The sequence below is a fragment of the Petaurus breviceps genome, unplaced genomic scaffold, assembly GCF_028583685.1.
Source record: "Petaurus breviceps papuanus isolate PSGF00001 unplaced genomic scaffold, PetGlider_PUasm1.0 138, whole genome shotgun sequence".
In the NCBI taxonomy this organism is placed as follows: domain Eukaryota; kingdom Metazoa; phylum Chordata; class Mammalia; order Diprotodontia; family Petauridae; genus Petaurus; species Petaurus breviceps.
In genome coordinates, this window is record NW_027185694.1 from 23,251,951 (window position 1) to 23,270,081 (window position 18,131).

The window sequence follows — 18,131 nt, forward strand, 5'->3', positions numbered from 1 at the left end:
GAAAGTCACTTAACCTTGATTGCCTCAGTTTCCTCATCTGTAAAATGATCTGGAGAAGGAAATGGCAAACCCCTCCAGTATCTCTGCCAAGAAAACCCCAAAGAGGGTCACAAATAGGACACAACCGAACCATGAACATGAATAGGTGAGTTATAGCCTCTGCTCTGCTACAAGTTGGCTTTGTGACAAAGAATGGTGAAGGAATAAAGTAAATAAAGTACTTATTCAGTGCTTGTTGTACAAAGCACAGTGCTAAGTACTGGAAATACAAATAGAAAGTAAAGTACCACAGGGCCCACTCTCATGCAGTCACTTCCACTCTCTAGGTCTGTTACTACTCCAGGAATGCAAATGTGGTTTGGCTGAGATGTTTTCTTAAGCTCCCTTCCGGCTCGGAGATAGGATGACACTCCACTAGGTCTATCCAGGTCAGGACTACCTTGCCCCAGCACTAGAGAAGCAAGGCGCTAAGTGCGCATCCTCGGCTCTCGGTTCAGGACGTCAACTTCAAATACCCAACACCATAGTATAGTAAACTGAGAGGTGGGGGCGGAGGACAGCTCCGGAAACCGGTCCCTTTTCTAGCTCCTCCCCCTTGGCGCCTGCGGGGAAGCCGGGCGCCGCCACAACGGAACGGTGGGGCCTGCAAAGAGCTTCGTGCCAGGAGCGGGTTGCTAGGCAACCGCGCTGCGTGCCCGAAGACGTCAGGGCTGGCGGCCGGGGCGGCGGCAGTGGCGGGAGGCTTGAGCGGCTGGGATCTCGGCGGAAACCCGGAAGGGCTGCCAACAACCCTGCGGCCATGGCCCGAGGTAGTGGAGCGAGCGGGAGGCCCCGGGGGCGGCGTGGGCGCCCGGTGGGGAGACTCCGAGGCCCAGAGCTGGGTGGAGCCTGAACGGCCCAGGTTCCGGCTTGCCCCGAGGGCCTGCTCTGCGCAGCTCACCGGGCTCCGCCTCAGGCTCCTCCCGGTTGGGGCCGGCCCGGCCCGGCCCGGCCCGTATCTGAATGTGTACCCCTAGCGGCCTGAGCATCCGCGGAGCTCCTGATGCTTGTCTCCCCTCTTTCTCCCGGAAAGCCTGGTGGGGGGATGGGGGTTGAGGTGGGCTGTGGGACCCTGTGCCAGGCCAGGCCCTTCCACTCCCCTCTGGGCCTACGTTTCCTCCGGCATCCAAAGAAGTCGGAGGGGATGACTTGCGACCCGTAGGTGACGTCATCGTTGGACTAGCTTAGATTCATTTGAGTGCCCTGGTGACTTTTAAAGTCCCTTCTCTGTACAGAACATAGTGCCAATCACTGGGAAAGATTACAAAATTTGGGAAAATTAAAATCTCTGATTGGGCACGTACACGGATGATTATAATGCAAAGTAATTCACGATAAATTCGCTAGACAGAAAACCAAGTGCTAGTGGACCCCTAGAGGGGAGTGGAGAGAGGTCATTAAGAATGGAGGAAGGGATCAGGACAGTTTGCTGAGTTGTTGGTGTTTGAGTTGACCTATAAAAGGTCAGTAGGAATCTCAAGGTGAGGTGGGGGCTTTCCAAGCAGTGGGAACAAGGGTGCCAAAATTTGCAAGTGTCCTGGGCTTTTTTGGGGGGGGCGGTATAGAAGTATAGTCCAGATATTATTTGGAAAGGAGGGGAGATCATAGGGCAGCTTATTAAGTATTGTGGAGTTGGAGAAACAGAAGGTCCCAGAGAGTAATGACTGGCTGTGGTCACATAATGAGTGCTAACAGCAAGCAAGCAAGCTTCTGAGATGTGTAGGAGCTTCAGATGACTAGTAAGGTGCATATTAGGGAGGAGGAAGGGCTTTTCATTTGTGCTAAAAAAGTCCCAGGTTTGTTCATTCAGTATTTAGTATGCATTGTCTCCTACTGTTAGTCTTTTTTATCCCAGTGTATTTATTTATTAGTACACTGGAAAACCAGGGACCATGTCTTATTCTTCTACATATCTCCAAAGCATCATACAGATCCTTGAGCTTAGTAGATACTTAAGAAATGTTTATTGTTGGTGATGATGGAATATTTCTGAACAAACATCATGATTGGGTTTGTGAATCTCATAGTCAAGATCCCCTGGGAATGAATAGTATTCATTATTTCTCAGGTATAACCATTTTATAGAAGAGAGGGCAGGTGTAGAAAATGAAGTGATTTATTTGCCTGTAGTCTCACAATCTGAATCAGAGTGGGAATCCACACCTATGCCTCCATGTGCCGAACGCTACCACATTATTTCCCTGGATCAGCCATTATTTGTCAAGGGGGAGAGGATCATTCCAAGGCATTGACAGTTATGTTGACTTTTCTTGTCAGTGTGGCAACATCCATATCTGAATATCTTCAAACACTTGAAAATAGAAGAATGGAAAAGGTCAACCAAGGAGGGAGATGTGACTACTATTATGGTAATCTGCCACTATCATGACTGCTTATCCTTGGGTCCTGGGAATTTAAAGCCACCCTCCCCTCTGGGATCTCCCTAGCCACTCTTGGGGCCCCATTTGGCTCAGAATGAATATAAATAACGGTTGTTTCTGTTTTGACTAGAAATCTTGAGAGTCTTCCCCTCCCAGATCTATTTTTTTTTTTAAAGAGGCCATTCTTTACTTCATTTCTTATTAAGCCTTAATGAATGGGCACTGCCTCAATGAAACAGATCTGTTGAAGACCTTAGCTTGAAAAGGCCAATGTTTTCCACTGCATCCTGGGCCATCTCCACTTGTTCTGATCTGTATCTGGCCACTGAACCCAGATGACTCTGGAGGAGAAAGTTAGCCAGGTGACTGCACAGCCCTCCCTCACTTAAATCCAATTCATTTACACATCATTGAATTACTCCCTGATGTCATGGTTCTCTTTGAGAATGATGGACAAACAGCAGCAGTAATCATCTAGGGTTTCCCAAATTGGTTCTTTCCTACTTTGCTGTTTGAGGTATAAACTTAATTTTAATTATCTGACTGACATCTCTTCCTAGGATAAGACTCTGAAGGCAACAGTTTACCGTATTCGTGGTGCCATTCCTGCTGGCAATTTTATTCAGCTCCCCAAAACTAGCACCCAGTCTCTGGGCCTGACAGGGCGATACCTCTACCTACTTTTCAGGCCTATTCCCATGAAGTACTTTGTTGTCCACTTGGATGTGACAACTGAGGTATGTATGAGACACATTTTGTTATATGGGTCCCATGTGATTCTGATGATTTAATAGATATGGAAGCATTTTGAGATAGATAACCACACTGTGAAAATGTAAGGTGATATTACAGAAGAATGAGAAGGGACAGAAGGCAAGAAGGTAGCCTCCCAACGTCCAAGACAATTTGCCCTTTCTTTTGTGGTCACTTGAACATTTCTGCCTTTACCTCCTCATCTCCTGAATGGATTATATATCTCTCTTCTCAGGATAGCCAAGTGATTCGCATCTCATTCTCCAACCTCTTTAAGGAGTTCAAGTCCACATCTACCTGGCTTCAGTTCCCTTTCATTTATGAAGAAGCTACAGGGCCTACGAAGACTTCTAAGACAGGTTGATCCAGAAGCACCCTGAAAATTCATGTTATGCTAGTCTGTATTTACAAGTGCTTTAAGATTATCTGTATAGGTAATATAAGTGTTACTGTAGTCATGTCACACATGGTCATAGAGGTGGTGGTTTGTACAGGGCCATATGGATAAAGAGTAGGACAGCTGGGATTCAGTTCCAGGTCTTGTGACGCCAGTGCTCTTTCCTCCACACTAGGCTGATAGGCTAGAAAGAAGGCTATGAGATGTCATTGCAGAAGGTGCTGCTAGATTTCTTCAGTGATGCTGAACACGATAGCTTCAGAAGTGCTTCCAGCTCTGGCAAAGAGGAATTTATGCTCAGGAATTAGATAACTTAAGTGCATTTTTGAGCAAAATAGCCCTATTGCCAATCTGCCTGTTTGATGGTTGTTTTTGAATGATGACTTAGTGAAAGAACAAGAGGAGGAAAGGAATGTGTTTTGGGATAGGAAAGGACCTGTTTGCAGGCAGAAGGGTGGGTAATATGACATGCACTGAGGTGAGATTAAGAAAATTCAGTTTCCTTGAATTTTCTAATTCATTTTTTCTGGGTTGGTATAGAGAAAGGACTGCTCTAAGAGGATAGTCTTGATGGGCCTCTAGTAAGGTGTTGTAAACTGATTGTTTGTCCCTATGAGGTTTTAGTCATGATTAATTTAATATTTGACCCTGGGTATTTCTAATTTCCAGACCTTATTGGTGCAGCTCCCAGGTGTGTGCGATGGACTTGCCTTCAGCTAGATCTCCAGTTCATTTTAATGATGTATCTGAATCGACGTTACAGCCACATAAAGAGTGTAAAACTCTGTGCCAATCAGTTGGTGAAAAATATCTATACCAGTGACCTGTCTTTTGATCCAGGTGAAGAGTCAAACCCAGGAGTGGCTCTTAGGGGATTTAAGCTGAATGCTTTATTTTTTCTCATCTCTTCTCTATCCTACTTATTTTCTTGTCTACAGTCATACTCAGATCTGCTCTGTATCTTATTTATTTTTGTTTTGTTTTGATTTTCAATTCCTAATCTTTTCTTCTGCACTGAGAAAGCAAGAAATATACCCATTATTCATATGAAGAAATATCCATTGTACATAGGAAGTCTTGCAAGTCATATTTCCATATTAAGCATATTGTGGGGAGAAAAGCAAAACTAAAGCAAAAAAATTACACTTCAGTCTTCACTCAAGAGTTCATCTCTTTCTGGAGGTAGATAGTATTTTTTCATCACGAGTCCTTTGGAATACAAGGAATTGTATTGATCAGAAATCTATTGTATCTTTAAAAACTTAAAGTCTGCTATTTCTCTTATGTTCTGGTCTTCCTCTCTCATCTCACTGCCAAATTTTTAGAAAGAATAATTTATATTTGCTGGTTTCCTTTCTTTTCCACCTACTTAACTCCTTGTAATCAAATTTCATCTTGTACATTCTGACTCGCTTTCTCCAAGGCCACCAGTGATATCTTAACCATCCAATGATGTATTAGGAAGGGCACTGGGTTCAAAGTCAGAGAGTCTGGGTTTGAATTCCAGCTCTGTATGAGCAAGTCACAACTTCCACATAATCTTCACTGGGCCCTCACTACAACAAGGCAATTCTTTTACACCTCCTGAGTGATTCACAGTCCTGTTCACCATAGTAGCTTTTCCAAACCTTGTCATCCCTTTCAGGCTCCCCTCCCCAACCCTCTCAGCTGAGAATCTTAAGTTTCACTGAAAAATCAAACCCATTTGCTGAGAGCTTCTGCTTCTCTCCTCGCCTCACATCTCCTAAATGCCTTGTCCCACTTTCCCTTTCCCTTTGTCTCTCAAGGCAGTCCTTTCTATGTGCAGGAGCGAGGCTGTTGGGCCTTTTCTTCTCCAGCTTTGTATCTCCATCCTTCTGCTTGTCTTTCTTCTCTCCTTGTCTATTGCAGGCTGTTTCCCTTCCAGTAAACATGCCCATGTCTCCCTCATCCTCAAAAAAGCCTCACTTGATCCATTGATTCCCTCTAACTATCACTACACGTCTCTCTTCTCTGTTATGTATAAGCATGTGGAAGCTGTTCATATTTGATGCCCTCATTCCCTTTCCTCTTACTGTCTTTTTAACTTTCTGCAATCTGGCTTCTGACTTTATCATTCAACAGAAATTGCTTTTTCCAAAGTTAAGTGATCCCTTAATTGCCAAATCGAATGACCTTTTCTCGGTCCTCACGCTTCTTGACCACTCTTCAGCCTTTCACACTGTGGATCCCCCTTTTCTTGATACTGTTTTCTCTTTAGGTTTTTGTGATGCTGCTCTTCTGGTTCTAATCCTACCTGTCTGACTACTGTTTCTCAGTTCCTTTTGCTAGATCTTCATCCAGTTCAACAAACGGTGGGTATTCCCCAGAGCTCAGTCCCAGACCTTCTCTTTCTGTATTATTTCACTTGGTGATCATTTGCTTCCGTGAACTCCAGACATATCTCCAATTACCTTTTGGATGTTTTGAACTGGATATCCCATAGAGATCTTACACTTAACATGTCCAAAACTAAACTCTTCATCTCCTCCCAAAACCCTTCTGTCTTCCCAGCTTTCCTGTAACTCTCACTGTCCTCCCAGCCACCCAAGCTCACAACCTACATGATATCCTCAATTCTTATTCTCTCTCAACCCCTGATATCAAGTCCATTACCAAGACCTGTTGATTCTGCCTCTATAGGCTTCTTTGATACTGCCACCACCCTAGTATGGGCCCTCATCCCCCATCACTTCGCATCTAGATTCTTGCTATAGTCTTCTGATTGGTTTCCTTGTCTTAAGTCTCCCATTCCAATTCCTCTTCCACTCAGCTGCCAAAGAGACATCCCTAAAGCTTGGATCTAAACATTTTGCCCCCCCGCATTTACCCCTACTATTTCTAGGATCTAAGATAAAATCTTATTTGTTATTCAAAGCCCTTGCTCCAGTCTTCTTAGACTTTACTCCCCTCCACATACTCTGCAGTCCAGTGACACTAGCCTCCTTACTTTGTCTTGCACAAGATATTCCTCCTGATTCCATCACAACCTGGTTTTTTGTTTTATTTTTGCTTTTTGGGGTTAAGTGACTTGCCCAAGGTCACAAGGCTAGTTCTGTGTTAAGTGTCTGAGGCTGGATTTGAACTCATATCCTCCTGACTCCAGGGCCAGTGCTCTATTCACTGCACCACCTAGCCACCCCATAAGCTGTTTTCACTGACTGTTACCCATGCCTGTAATGGTCTCTGTTCTCGTCTCTGCAGTTATTGGGGAGTTAATCTTTTCTTCTGGGTTTGTTTTGGATTTTCCTAGATCAGGAGTGGGGAACCTGTGGCCTTGAGGCCCCTTTTTATTAAGGGGATTTGTTCTGTGAAGTTTGGATTCAGTCAAAGGGCCATATTTGAGGACCTAGAGGGCCACATGTGGTCTCTAGATCAGAGGTTTCCCCACCCCTGCCCTAGATTGATCCACTGAGTTTCTTTATCATTAGTGCTTTCTTTTTACATATATTCCAAACCTTACTTCCTTAATTGGGACTTTGTGTTATGGTCAGGCTTCTCCTGCTGGCTTCTACTTCTACTGGTGTCTGAGCTCAGAATGCTGACGGCATAAGGTTCACTTTTTTGTCTATAGATGGCTGCATTTTCCAAGGTCCTCAGGGGTGGTGGCTGAGGTCAGCATGCTCAGACTTTCAGAGTCCCAGAATTTACTGCCCTCTGGAGCTTTGTCTGCCTCTCTGTGCATCTTGCTGCCCTGGAGCTCCCTTGTTAGAACACTCAGATCTTCCTGCTTCGTGGTACCATGGATTGCTGGTACCAGGTGTTTTTGGAGTGTAACGGGGCTGTACTTGTTGACCTCCAGACTCAGTGCTTGCCCTGCTTCTCTAGGTAGACTCCTTCCTTAATGCCCTGCAGGCTTCTGGCTCTTCTCTCATGGCAGGCCTGGCTTGAGCAATGGTAATTAGTATAGTTTCTCTTTGTATTTTTTTTATTATTATTTAGTCTGGCATTTAAAAAAAAATCATTACTGGAAAACTTGTGTGGGAGCTGAGCTGTTCTTATACCTATTTACTTTTCCATCTTGATTGGAACTTTCCTTAATTGGGATTATTTTTTCCTAAAACTCCATGTGTTCACAACATCTGTCTTAAAACCTTCAGTGGTTCTCTGCTTTTGATGAGATTATATCCATGTTTTTTAACCTAGTATTCCAGTCTCTCCACAATCTGACTCTCCAGGTAACACTCTTTTCCCTTTCTTCAAGGTATCTTATATTTACTTATTTGTATATACGTTATTCCTCCTTCATACTCAACCAGTGTAGGTTCCTTGAGGAGAAAGTGAAGCTGGTGAGGTTGCACAGCCATCCCTCACTTAAATCCAATTCACTTGCATGTCATGGCATCGCCTCCCTGAGATCATGGTCCTCCGGGAGAATGAAGGACAAACAGCAGCAGCGTGTGTGTGTCTGTGTGTGTGTATGTATATGTATACACGCATATGCATGTGTATGTATGGGGTGTGTGTGTATATGTGTATACATATCTTGTTTTGGATTGAATTGAATTATCTCCTGCTGCTTTCTTGTATCTCCTCATTTATCTCTGCTGCATGAACCTTAATTCCAGCTAAACCTAGCTAGACATTATTCCCTGAACATGCCATACGCTTTCTTATCTCCCTCTTTCTCTAAACCTTACTCTTTTTGAAATGCCCAGCTACTCCTGTTTACAATGATTACTTTCCACTATGAACTGTATTGTGTGAACCACCCATTTGGTATATCACAAATATGCTTCTGTTTCTGAATTTATTTTTACATACGTAGCCTGATTCTCCAATTAGATGTAAATTCTTTTAGGGCAGAGATTACAGTTTATACCGCCTATTCCTGATGCTCAGTGCTATAGACATACATGTGTACGTATATATGTACGCACACACATACACACATATATGCATTGTGTATATATGTATACATAATGATGGTTTTCTCTGTACCATGTACATGTATTGATATGTATCATATGCAAATAAACATATTTAATATAAATACATAAATATACATATATGTTAGGTACTCAGTACTGATTATAATTATAATCTGACTCTTAATTTAGACTTACTGACATGTACCAGATTCCCACTTTGACAGAGCTAGAAATTTCTGTCAAATATGCTCTTAATAAGGAGAAATTCCAAGCTGGCTACAGGGACAGAAAGCAGGCTGAGTGTAATTGTCATCTCTTCTGGGTAGCCAGATAGATTCTTGTTTTTTCTACCCATGGATAGGTGTCACCATCTCAGAAGTCCGACAAGCCAAACTGGCTCTCAACCCCATGCCCCGAGAAATGTCATTTCCTGTTCCAAAGGGGGAGAAATGGCATGATCGTTATGTGTTTATCAGGTATGTATCTTACTGTTTCTGAACATTAGCTGTTTATTATATCGGTTAATCTTCTTATAATGCTTTGTGGAAATAATGCCATCTTTCCTCGTCCAGCGCATTCTTCTCTCTCTGCTGGGAGTATGTGAATGCACAAGTAATATTCTAGAACATAAGTTCTCAAACTTTTTGGTTTTAGGAATTCTCTCTTAAAAAATAAGGAAGGGGGGCACGGCTAGATGGCACAGTGATTAGAGCACCGGCCCTGGAGTCAGGAGGACCTGGGTTCGGATGCAGCCTCAGACACTTCACACACACACACACACACACACACACACATGCACACACACACCTAGCCGTGTGACCTCAGGCAAGTCACTTAATCCCAATTGCCCTACCCTCCTCCTTCCAAAAAAAAATAAGGACCCCAAAGAGCTTTTGTTCCTGTGGGGTATATCTACAGATATTTATTATGTTAGAAATTAAAGCTGACAAATTTTAGAAAAATTTATTCTTTTAAAAATAAACCCATTACATGTTAACATAAATATAATTTTTAATGAGAAATCATTATATTTTCCAAAACAAAAATAGTGAGAATAGCATTATTTTACATATTTTTGCATTATTATCTGGATTAATAGAAGAAAGCTGGGTTCTCATATCTGCTTTGTATTCACTGTTGTAATATGTTGTTTTGGTTGAAATATATAACAAAAATCCAGCTTCATACAGAAAATATGTAGTTAGAAAAGGGAAGAATATCTAAATAAACCACCAGTAGTTTTAGTATTGTTTTCAAAATAGTTTTGACCTTGTAAATTCTCTGAAAGGGTCTCAGAGACCCCCAGGGGCCTATGGATCACATTTTGAGAGTTACTCTATTAGAAGAATGACTTTCCTTTTGCCCTTCTTCAAGGTTTCCTACTGATGACTCCCAAATGCTCCAAGATTCAGTTCAGAGCTGTCTTTCTCGTACCTCAGGTAAGCAGACAGAGTGTCATGTAAGCTGGGGAGAGTGGGTTGGACATTTTGGATAAGACTAGCCCAGTTTGGTGGAGAAGCCTGGAGCATCGAGGTTATTCTGGCTCCTAGGGCTGTAGGGACCATGGAGGTCATTCATCATGTAGTGTGACTTATAACTGGAACATGAATCCTCGCTATAGCTTTCCCCACAAGCAGTTATTAGACTCTGCTAGAACAGGGAATTTTCTGCCTTCTGAAGTAGCTGATACAACTAGTAGACAATTCTAATTTTTGGTAAGTTTTTGTGCACTTTTTTATTTTGAGCTGGTCTGCCTTATCTTTCTCTACAGATCACAGTGGTACCTATGTGATGTCTTAGGCTGTCAGATAATCCGGTCTTCTTCTCTAACTCTTAGTATTGAAATCAGTTATGACAGCCCTTGCTTTCCTACCTTAGGATCTCATGAGCCTGTCCAGCAGCTTCCACAACCAGTTACTGACAGCATCCAAGATAAAGTGTCACTCATTCAGCAGATAACCAGTCCCGTGGCTGTGGGTATCAGTTCAGCTTTCTTTACCCTCTTTTCTGGTACTTGGTCTTCAAAAGAATTGTAATTTACCCTTCTGATTTTGTTGGTTCTAGGAACCTGTGAACACTTGGCTAATGTTTTTTTTTTTTTTAAACTCAGTGGTCACATCGGACTCCTTCAGTTCAGAAGTCTATCCCTGAGGTAAGTCTGACCTCTGGGCACCTTGGGAATCAGAAGGGCTGCAGAAAAGGCGTTCTGGCTGGTGGAGATGCTACTGTCTCATGTGCAGCAAATGATGGTGGCATTGACGTGTATGTTCACAAATTGGGCAAGGGACCCACCCTCCTTGAAGACCCTGGCTTGGGTGAGGTAAGCACTATGTGCTGTGATGGAGGCAGCTGTTAGCACGTTTTGGCAAGAGTTTGGATTCTCATCACAGCACTGGGAGCCATTGGAAACCCAGTGAACCTTTTCATAGAGGGGAGCTCTGATATTCCATTGAAGAGTTAGCTCTCCCATAGTAACTATTGGAGGACTCATCAAGAGCAAATATCTCTTCTTCTGAAGGTTTATGTTTTGGTCATAAGATGCAGAGAGGTTTGTGGGCCCATGGGATGAGTCCCTAGGTCTAAGAAGAGACCTCTGTGTCACTTATACTGCTACTCATTTCTGAGGATATCTGTCATATTTATGGGGCACCTAGCCCACCCTCTCAGATTTGATCTTCTGCTGTCATAAGATTGTCATGGATAATGTTAATTGGGCTATTTCCCTGTAGTTTTTTCCCCCCCTATCTCTCACTTTTCCTTTCTTATCCAGATTACAAGCCCAAGGCTGACCAAATCAAATACCATTTCTACCAAGAATTCATCTCGGCACAGAGTAAGGAAACAACTGAAACACTGTTTTGGCCTTTTTGAGTTGGGTCCTGCTATGAAATGAAATTGACCTTTAGAGATGTGAATGTGAACTGTATACATATCAGCTTCTAGTCTAAGGGCAAGTAGGAGGAAGTGGCATTTAGGTTCCTTCTTGGACTGTGGAAACCTTTTTGTGTGGCTCCTCCTTAGAGAAGAGTTTTTATCTTCACAAGACCAAATCATCTTCCATGTTTACTGATTGGGTATTGTAACAAATGTCTTGTTCACCCCAAAAGGACTTGATTAAGTGATTAGAAAAGGTCAGGTGTTGTCCTGGAAGTTGGAAGGCCCTTCCCAGGGGAAAAGAAGAAAGCAGTGGAGGATTTTAGATCTCAGTATGTTTGTTCATTTGTTTTAGCATCTCCTCCCTGACCCGATCCTGAAGCTAAAGGGAGTGATTGGCTTTGGAGGCTGCAGCACCAAATGGGTCAGTGAGCAGGGTTGGGGTTGAATTTAAAATTTTTTTTTTAAGCAGTTAGGGTTAATTAACTTGCTGAAGGTTACACAGCCAGTTTTTTTATGTGGGTGTTAAGTATCTGAGAATGGAACCGATCCCAGGTCCTCCCGACTCCGGGGCCGGTGCTGTTACTCACTGCACCACCTTACCGCCCCAAATTTTAAAATATTTTTGAGAGCAAGTCAGTGTATGGGCATTAAATTAACCTTGTTTTAAATATTCCTTGTATTATGAAAAAGTACCTTTAATAGAAACATGTTTTGTATGACTAAACATGTATAGTGAAAAAAACATTGTTTGCCTTAATGGCAGAACTCAGAATAAAAAAAATGAACATTAGAAAAAGTAACTTTATAGTAGAAAGAAGTTATTTGAATTAGAGTTCCTAAATTGAAGCTTGACTGCATCACTACATTAAAAACTGTCTCCTTGGAAGTTAATTGGCACCTTCTTTGATGTTATTTCTTGATTCTTTGAGATTCTGTCTATATCTAGACTTACATTCTTAATGTACTTTGCCTCAGAGGTGGCTCTTAAGCTAAGAGCTTCTGTTTTGTTTAAAGAAGTATACTGTGTATATGTTCTTAAGAGTATGACCAGTCTTTATTCATCATTACCCATTGATTTGCATGTGGTATGAGCTAATGGATATCCTGATCATGTTTTGTCTGGGGCTGCTGGCCTGATTCTGTACTCTTGTTTAATCTCCTGCTCTGGGGGAAATGTCAAGAGTTGTAGTAGTTCGATCTGCATAGGCGATTATGAAACTCCCTAATTCTGACTCCTCTTACCTACCACCTTCCTTTTCCTCTCCTGGGCTTCACCTTTGTGCTGTAGGCCCTGTGGTCTAAGGATGGTTCCTATTTGGTTTATCCTTGTCATGCTGTAATTGTGGCCTTGATCGTTGAGACTGGAGAGCAGCGCTTCTTTATTGGTCATACAGATAAGGTAAACTGTTCCTTTCTGAAAAATTGAGTTCTTAAGATCCAGGGAATAGGACAGAGATAACTATTTGTATCCTGTCCCTTCTTAGGCTGTGGAGATTTGAGATAGTTATATCACTATTGGGATAGATAGCGCACTATGGATTCCCTTTTCTTCCTCGAGAATGTTTTCATGAGATGTGTCCTGCCAAGGGCTGATGTTTCTTCTAGGTTTCTTCCCTCACGTTTAATGGGAACAGCACTCTGCTGGCTTCATCACAGATGGGTCCCCTGAGCATGGTACGACTTTGGAATTTTGAGACAGGAAAATGTCTGTCAATATTTAAAACTCACATTCACTCCATATGCTTCCTCAGGTAGGTTTCTTGGAAAGAAGCGTTTCTGGTTTTGTTTAATTTTTTTTTCTGGTTACTCCCATTGATGTATGTGAGTTCGAAATAATCCCAAAATAGCAGACTTCCTAGAATAATGGCATGTTTTCTCCATTTTCAGCTTTTCTTACAGTGGAGCTGTCCTCTGTGGTGTTGGAAAGGATAGACACGGAAAGACGGTAATGGGATTTTATATTTAGAGTTGTAATTATCTAAGAGTAATGGGACTTCATGATTCAAGTGTTATCTCAGGATTTGTGGCCACTGTTATCCCTAGAGATTAATTTATAAATTAAGGACTTGGAGTAATTTTCATGTAGAATAGAAACAGTATGAATCTATTGTATTTAAAGAAAATATCATTGGCATGGAGCTAGGGCTGTTATATGTTGGCCTCAAAGTCTGCCTTAGTGCTGACTTAGTACTCCTGAGTCCTGATAAGATGCCTTTGTCCTGATGGTCTTGCTGTCAGGTCAGTATTGTGAGAGTGCTTATGCTGATGATCTGCTGCAGATGGTGGTGGTGTGGAGCACAGCCTCTGTGAGCCATGGAGGGGAGGTGACCGTCCTGGCGAAGGCCCACACGGATGTGGACATCCAGGCCTTGAAGATTGCATTTTTTGATGATACCAGGTAATGAGGAAGAGAGGCATTGTAATGATGGGAAGCTGGCTGTGGGGCCATTTATCCATGAGGCTATATTGCAGAGCTCTCAGCTCAGCTTCTTTTACCCCCATTATAGCTCCATCTCAATTGTCCATGGTTGTGGGAAGTCAGGAGAGTATGAAGAATTAAGTCTTTAGTTCAGACTTCTGTCACAACTGCTACCCATATTGTCTAGAGTGGGTTTCATCATCTTACAGAATTTGTTGCTAATAAGTAGTGCAATGACCAATGGTTGGTCAGGGAGAAACAGAGAACAGTCTATGGATCATCAGCCACTATAATGATTCGTGGTTCTATACCATGTTATAACTGTGAGAGTACCTTACAACAGTCTTATGACATGTAAGTATTATCTCCATTTTCCAGATGAGGAGACTCAAAGAGCTGAAATGATTTACTTAGAGTTATACAGTAAGTGTCAAATCTAGGCTTTGCACCCAGGCCTTCTGACTCAAAGACCAATCTTCTTTGTCCTACAATGCCAATCATAATTGAAAAATAGACATTTCCATCATTAGAATTACCCTACTACATTCCTTGGGAAGCAATGAAGTGAAAATTTCCTCTCCCACTTTCCTCCTTGGAATTGTGTCTAACAGGATGGTGTCATGTGGTCGAGACAACATCAGACTGTGGCGGATTCGAAGTGGCACCCTGCGCTCGTGTCCAGTAAATCTGGGAGAGTACCATGCTCTGGAGTTCACAGATCTTGCCTTTGAAGAAGGGCATGTTGCTGATCGAGAACCTGAGGATCGGACACTGTAAGGATTCTAACTCCCTAGAGCCAGCAGGGGAAAGGTGCCCTCCTGGCCCCAGTGTGTGGCTCTTAGAACCTGATAAGGGGCAAATGAATCTCTGCTCAGTGCCCCGGGGCCAAGTGTGTCAGAGGTCAGATGATGGAGGAAAGCCAACAGCAATGCCAGGGTGAACATACCACCTGTCCCTGCCCCTGCTGAGCTTTAAGGCAAAGTCATTTACAGAAACAGAAGGCCTCAGCTAGCTGAGCCTCTTCTCTCATGAAACTTCACAAGGATTAACATCTGTGTCAGTCCATCACACCTGCCAGTTAATCTGTTCCCTGTCCAGCTGGAGGGTGGGAGACTCCACTATCTTAACTCTTCCAGCTTATCTTCTGTGACTTTCAGCTTTGTCTGTAGCCGGAGTGGTCATATTCTAGAAATCAACTACAAGAATGTTACTATCCAAAATGCCCGGCGACTACTCCCTTCACAAACTCAGCCTGTGCACCGGAAAGAGAAGCAGACATTCAACTCGGGTACACATTAGTATTCTTTGTCACAGTTTAGTTGCCTGGAGTCACATGACAAAGGCCTCTTCCACTTCTAACAGTCTGTAAAACTAAGAGTGAGTGCTTGCCACCAAGTTATCAAGGCAGCTGGGCTAAGGCCTGTTCTTACAGTGAGGTTGGGAGTGATGATTAAGGCACAGAATGGAGTTAATTATTTATTGAAATGTGATTTGCTGGGTCAGATGGAAAATGAGAGTGTCGAGCAGGTGGATACTGGGGTTTTCTGTTTCTTTTGCTTTCTACGTAACATGAAAAGACTCTGTTCTTGGCCATGAGCTGTAGACCTTGGGGCGGGGATAGGGGGGGCAGTGTTTGTGTGTGTGTAATCTTAGGGGTCCTGGGATCATGCCACTGGGAAAGTGCCTTTTTATACCTTTGCTATTCTTTTGGCCAAATGGATCCTGGGAAGTAACCTTGAAATATTGAAGGGGGTGTAAGAAAGCTGGGCAGGATCCAGGTGTGCTGGGAAGTTATTCCCACCACTACAGGTCCTGTACAATCCCTGTCATGTAGAATTTAGAGAAGGAGTGTGATGAGATAGTCCCAAAGTCATATTTTCTCCTAGGTTGTAGGTACTCCTGTCACCCCCACAGTAGGAAATGCCAGATGTCACTGACTCTTATGAAGTAGAGTGAGGAATGGACATTGAGTCAAGGGAACTAGGTTCAAGTCCCAACTGCCAGTTACTATCTGTGTGATTTCGGATCCTGTTTTCCTTGCCTATAAAATGAATGGGTTGAACTCAGTGACTCTGAGGTGGCTTCTACCTCTAAATCTGTGGTCTTTATGGAGCTTACTTCAATAATGGAGCATTCTGGTCCTTTTATAGGGAAAATAGTCCCCCATGATGGTTACCACCAAGCAGACCTTGAGCTCAGTAGTTTCTGACAGGAGCAGTTCCACAAAGAAGAAAGGGAAGAAGACTGAACAATTGAATTCATGTTTTCTCTTATTTTCAACCTTGATTGTGAAAGGTGCATGTGACAGTGTATGGTGATGGCCATGTGTGGTGATTGATACAGACTGGTTTTCACTTTCAGGCCCCGGGATTGCCATCAATAGCATCAGTATTTCTTCCACCTTCTGTGCCATGGGCTCTGAGGATGGCTATCTGCGGCTCTGGCCACTGGACTTTTCATCTGTCTTTTTGGAGGCAGGTGAGTAACTTCTTTTAATCTCAGATCCCCACTTAGGATAAACCAAACCCTTCATTAAAAGAGTTCTGGGGGGCGCCTAGGTGTTGCAGTGAATAGAGCACCAGCCCTGGAGTCAGGAGGGCCTGAGTTCAAATTCAATCTCAGATACTTAACACTTGGGCAAATTCACTTAACCCCAATTGCCCTGCCCTCTCCCCTCCAAAAAGAAAAAAACAACAACAACAAAAAAAGTTCTGGAGTCAGGTTTGAATCTTGCTGTTTTCTAGTTGAGTTCCTTTGAAATCACTTAACTTTTTTAATCTTAGTTCCCTCATCTGTAAACCTGAGATCATATTTGACTGTGAAGACCAAATGAAACAGAGTTTATTATAATGCACTTTGTAGCTGGGAAGGGCTCTAAATGTCAGCTCTTTTTATTAGTCATCTGATGGATGATGAGGGAGAATTCCTGACGCGTTTTACAAAGGAAAGAGCTGATACTCAGAGGTGAAGCAACTTGCTTGAGATCATGTAACTAGTAAATGGCAATACTTAGAGTCCAGAATTCTGTGAAGTTTGGATTCAGTCAAAGGGCTGCACTTGATGACTTCGAGGGCCACATGTGGCTTGGAGTCCACAGGTTCCCCACCCCAGGTCAAGAACAAAACTTAATATGACATTAGCAGAGAAACTTATTGGATCCCATCCTTTGTTGTGAAATTTCACAATCTAATATTCGTCACATTGATGTGGGTTTCCTAGTTAATAGAAATATAGGGAAGATTCCATCTGTTTCATGTCTGTTCTTTACCTCTCCTCCCTGCCCCTCTCAGAGCATGAAGGAGCAGTCAGTTCAGTCTGCATTAGTCCAGATGGGCTTCGAGTCCTATCCACCACCTCCACTAGGAACCTGGGCTTCTTGGACATCCAGTCCCGAGGCTATAACACACTTGTTCGCTCCCATGCTGATTTGATCCTGGCATTTGCTGTGGAAGGACACAGGAAACAACTGGCCACTGTCTCTCAGGACAATACCATACGAATATGGGACTTGGTGACCATGCAACAGGTACAAAATGTTTCTAGCCTGTGCTGAAATAGGAATATTTTATGTGAAGAAGATAAAGCCTACATTCTGTTGTGACTATGTCTGGACAACGTAGATGGCATCTGACGTGGAATGTTTATTTGAGTTTTTTTATTTAGTGATAGTCATACTTCATTTTTCTTAGTAGTCCCAGGTCTGTCTAGTTGTAGTTCTTTTAGAAAAAAATATTCTTGGGGTGGCTGGGTAGCACAGCGAGTAAGAGCACCGGTCCCAGTGTCAGGATAACCTGGGGGTCGAATCCGGGCTCAGACACTTAGCATCCACCCAGAAATAACTGGCCATGTAACCTTGAGCTAGTTACTTAACCCCAATTGCTTAAAAAAAAAAAAAGAAAGAAAAAATATTCTTTACATTTTTAACCTAGTTTAATGTGGACCTGGGTCTCTGATGTATAGAAGGCTTGGGAGATACTACTAGGATATTGGTTGTTGCAGGGTTTGTATGCCTGGCTTAATTGTCTTGCCTTGCCTTTCCTGTTTCCAGCTCTATGATTTCACTACTACTGAAGAGACCCCGTGTGCCATAACCTTTCACCCCACGCAGCAGGTCTTTGTCTGTGGCTTCAGCAACGGGGTAGTAAGATCCTTCAGCTTGGTTGTGTCCGATCTCCTGGTGGAATACAAGTATGTGGCCTAAGTAGATTAGAGCTCTCATAGTACAAATATCACAAGTGATGGGTGTCTTAGTGGCATTGTCTCATAACTCAGAAGAACTGGGTAATTGGGCTCTAAGCTGCTGAAGGGAGAAATTTATTTTGGACTTGAGGAGGTGTCCATGTTATTCTTTAGAGAAGCTTGAGATCAGGTAGGCA

At 42.9% G+C, this 18,131-nt stretch overlaps 1 protein-coding gene across 1 annotated transcript in view; it reads left to right on the forward strand.

Annotated features, from left to right (window-relative positions):
* Nucleotides 1–510: 510 nt before the first annotated feature.
* The window catches only part of WDR90 (WD repeat domain 90), a 57,001-nt gene continuing 39,380 nt past the window's right edge, over nt 511–18,131 (forward strand). The window contains exons 1-20 of the mRNA XM_069065524.1: nt 511–809; nt 2,317–2,408; nt 2,981–3,157; nt 3,409–3,532; nt 4,240–4,410; nt 8,821–8,935; nt 9,834–9,898; nt 10,338–10,432; nt 10,570–10,779; nt 11,230–11,292; nt 11,689–11,757; nt 12,625–12,735; nt 12,942–13,087; nt 13,224–13,281; nt 13,616–13,734; nt 14,367–14,528; nt 14,913–15,043; nt 16,117–16,233; nt 17,046–17,281; nt 17,804–17,943. Of these exons, the coding sequence (XP_068921625.1) occupies nt 800–809; nt 2,317–2,408; nt 2,981–3,157; nt 3,409–3,532; nt 4,240–4,410; nt 8,821–8,935; nt 9,834–9,898; nt 10,338–10,432; nt 10,570–10,779; nt 11,230–11,292; nt 11,689–11,757; nt 12,625–12,735; nt 12,942–13,087; nt 13,224–13,281; nt 13,616–13,734; nt 14,367–14,528; nt 14,913–15,043; nt 16,117–16,233; nt 17,046–17,281; nt 17,804–17,943 (2,411 nt within the window). The 5' untranslated portion in view covers nt 511–799. The remainder of the gene's footprint in view (nt 810–2,316; nt 2,409–2,980; nt 3,158–3,408; nt 3,533–4,239; nt 4,411–8,820; nt 8,936–9,833; nt 9,899–10,337; nt 10,433–10,569; nt 10,780–11,229; nt 11,293–11,688; nt 11,758–12,624; nt 12,736–12,941; nt 13,088–13,223; nt 13,282–13,615; nt 13,735–14,366; nt 14,529–14,912; nt 15,044–16,116; nt 16,234–17,045; nt 17,282–17,803; nt 17,944–18,131) is intronic.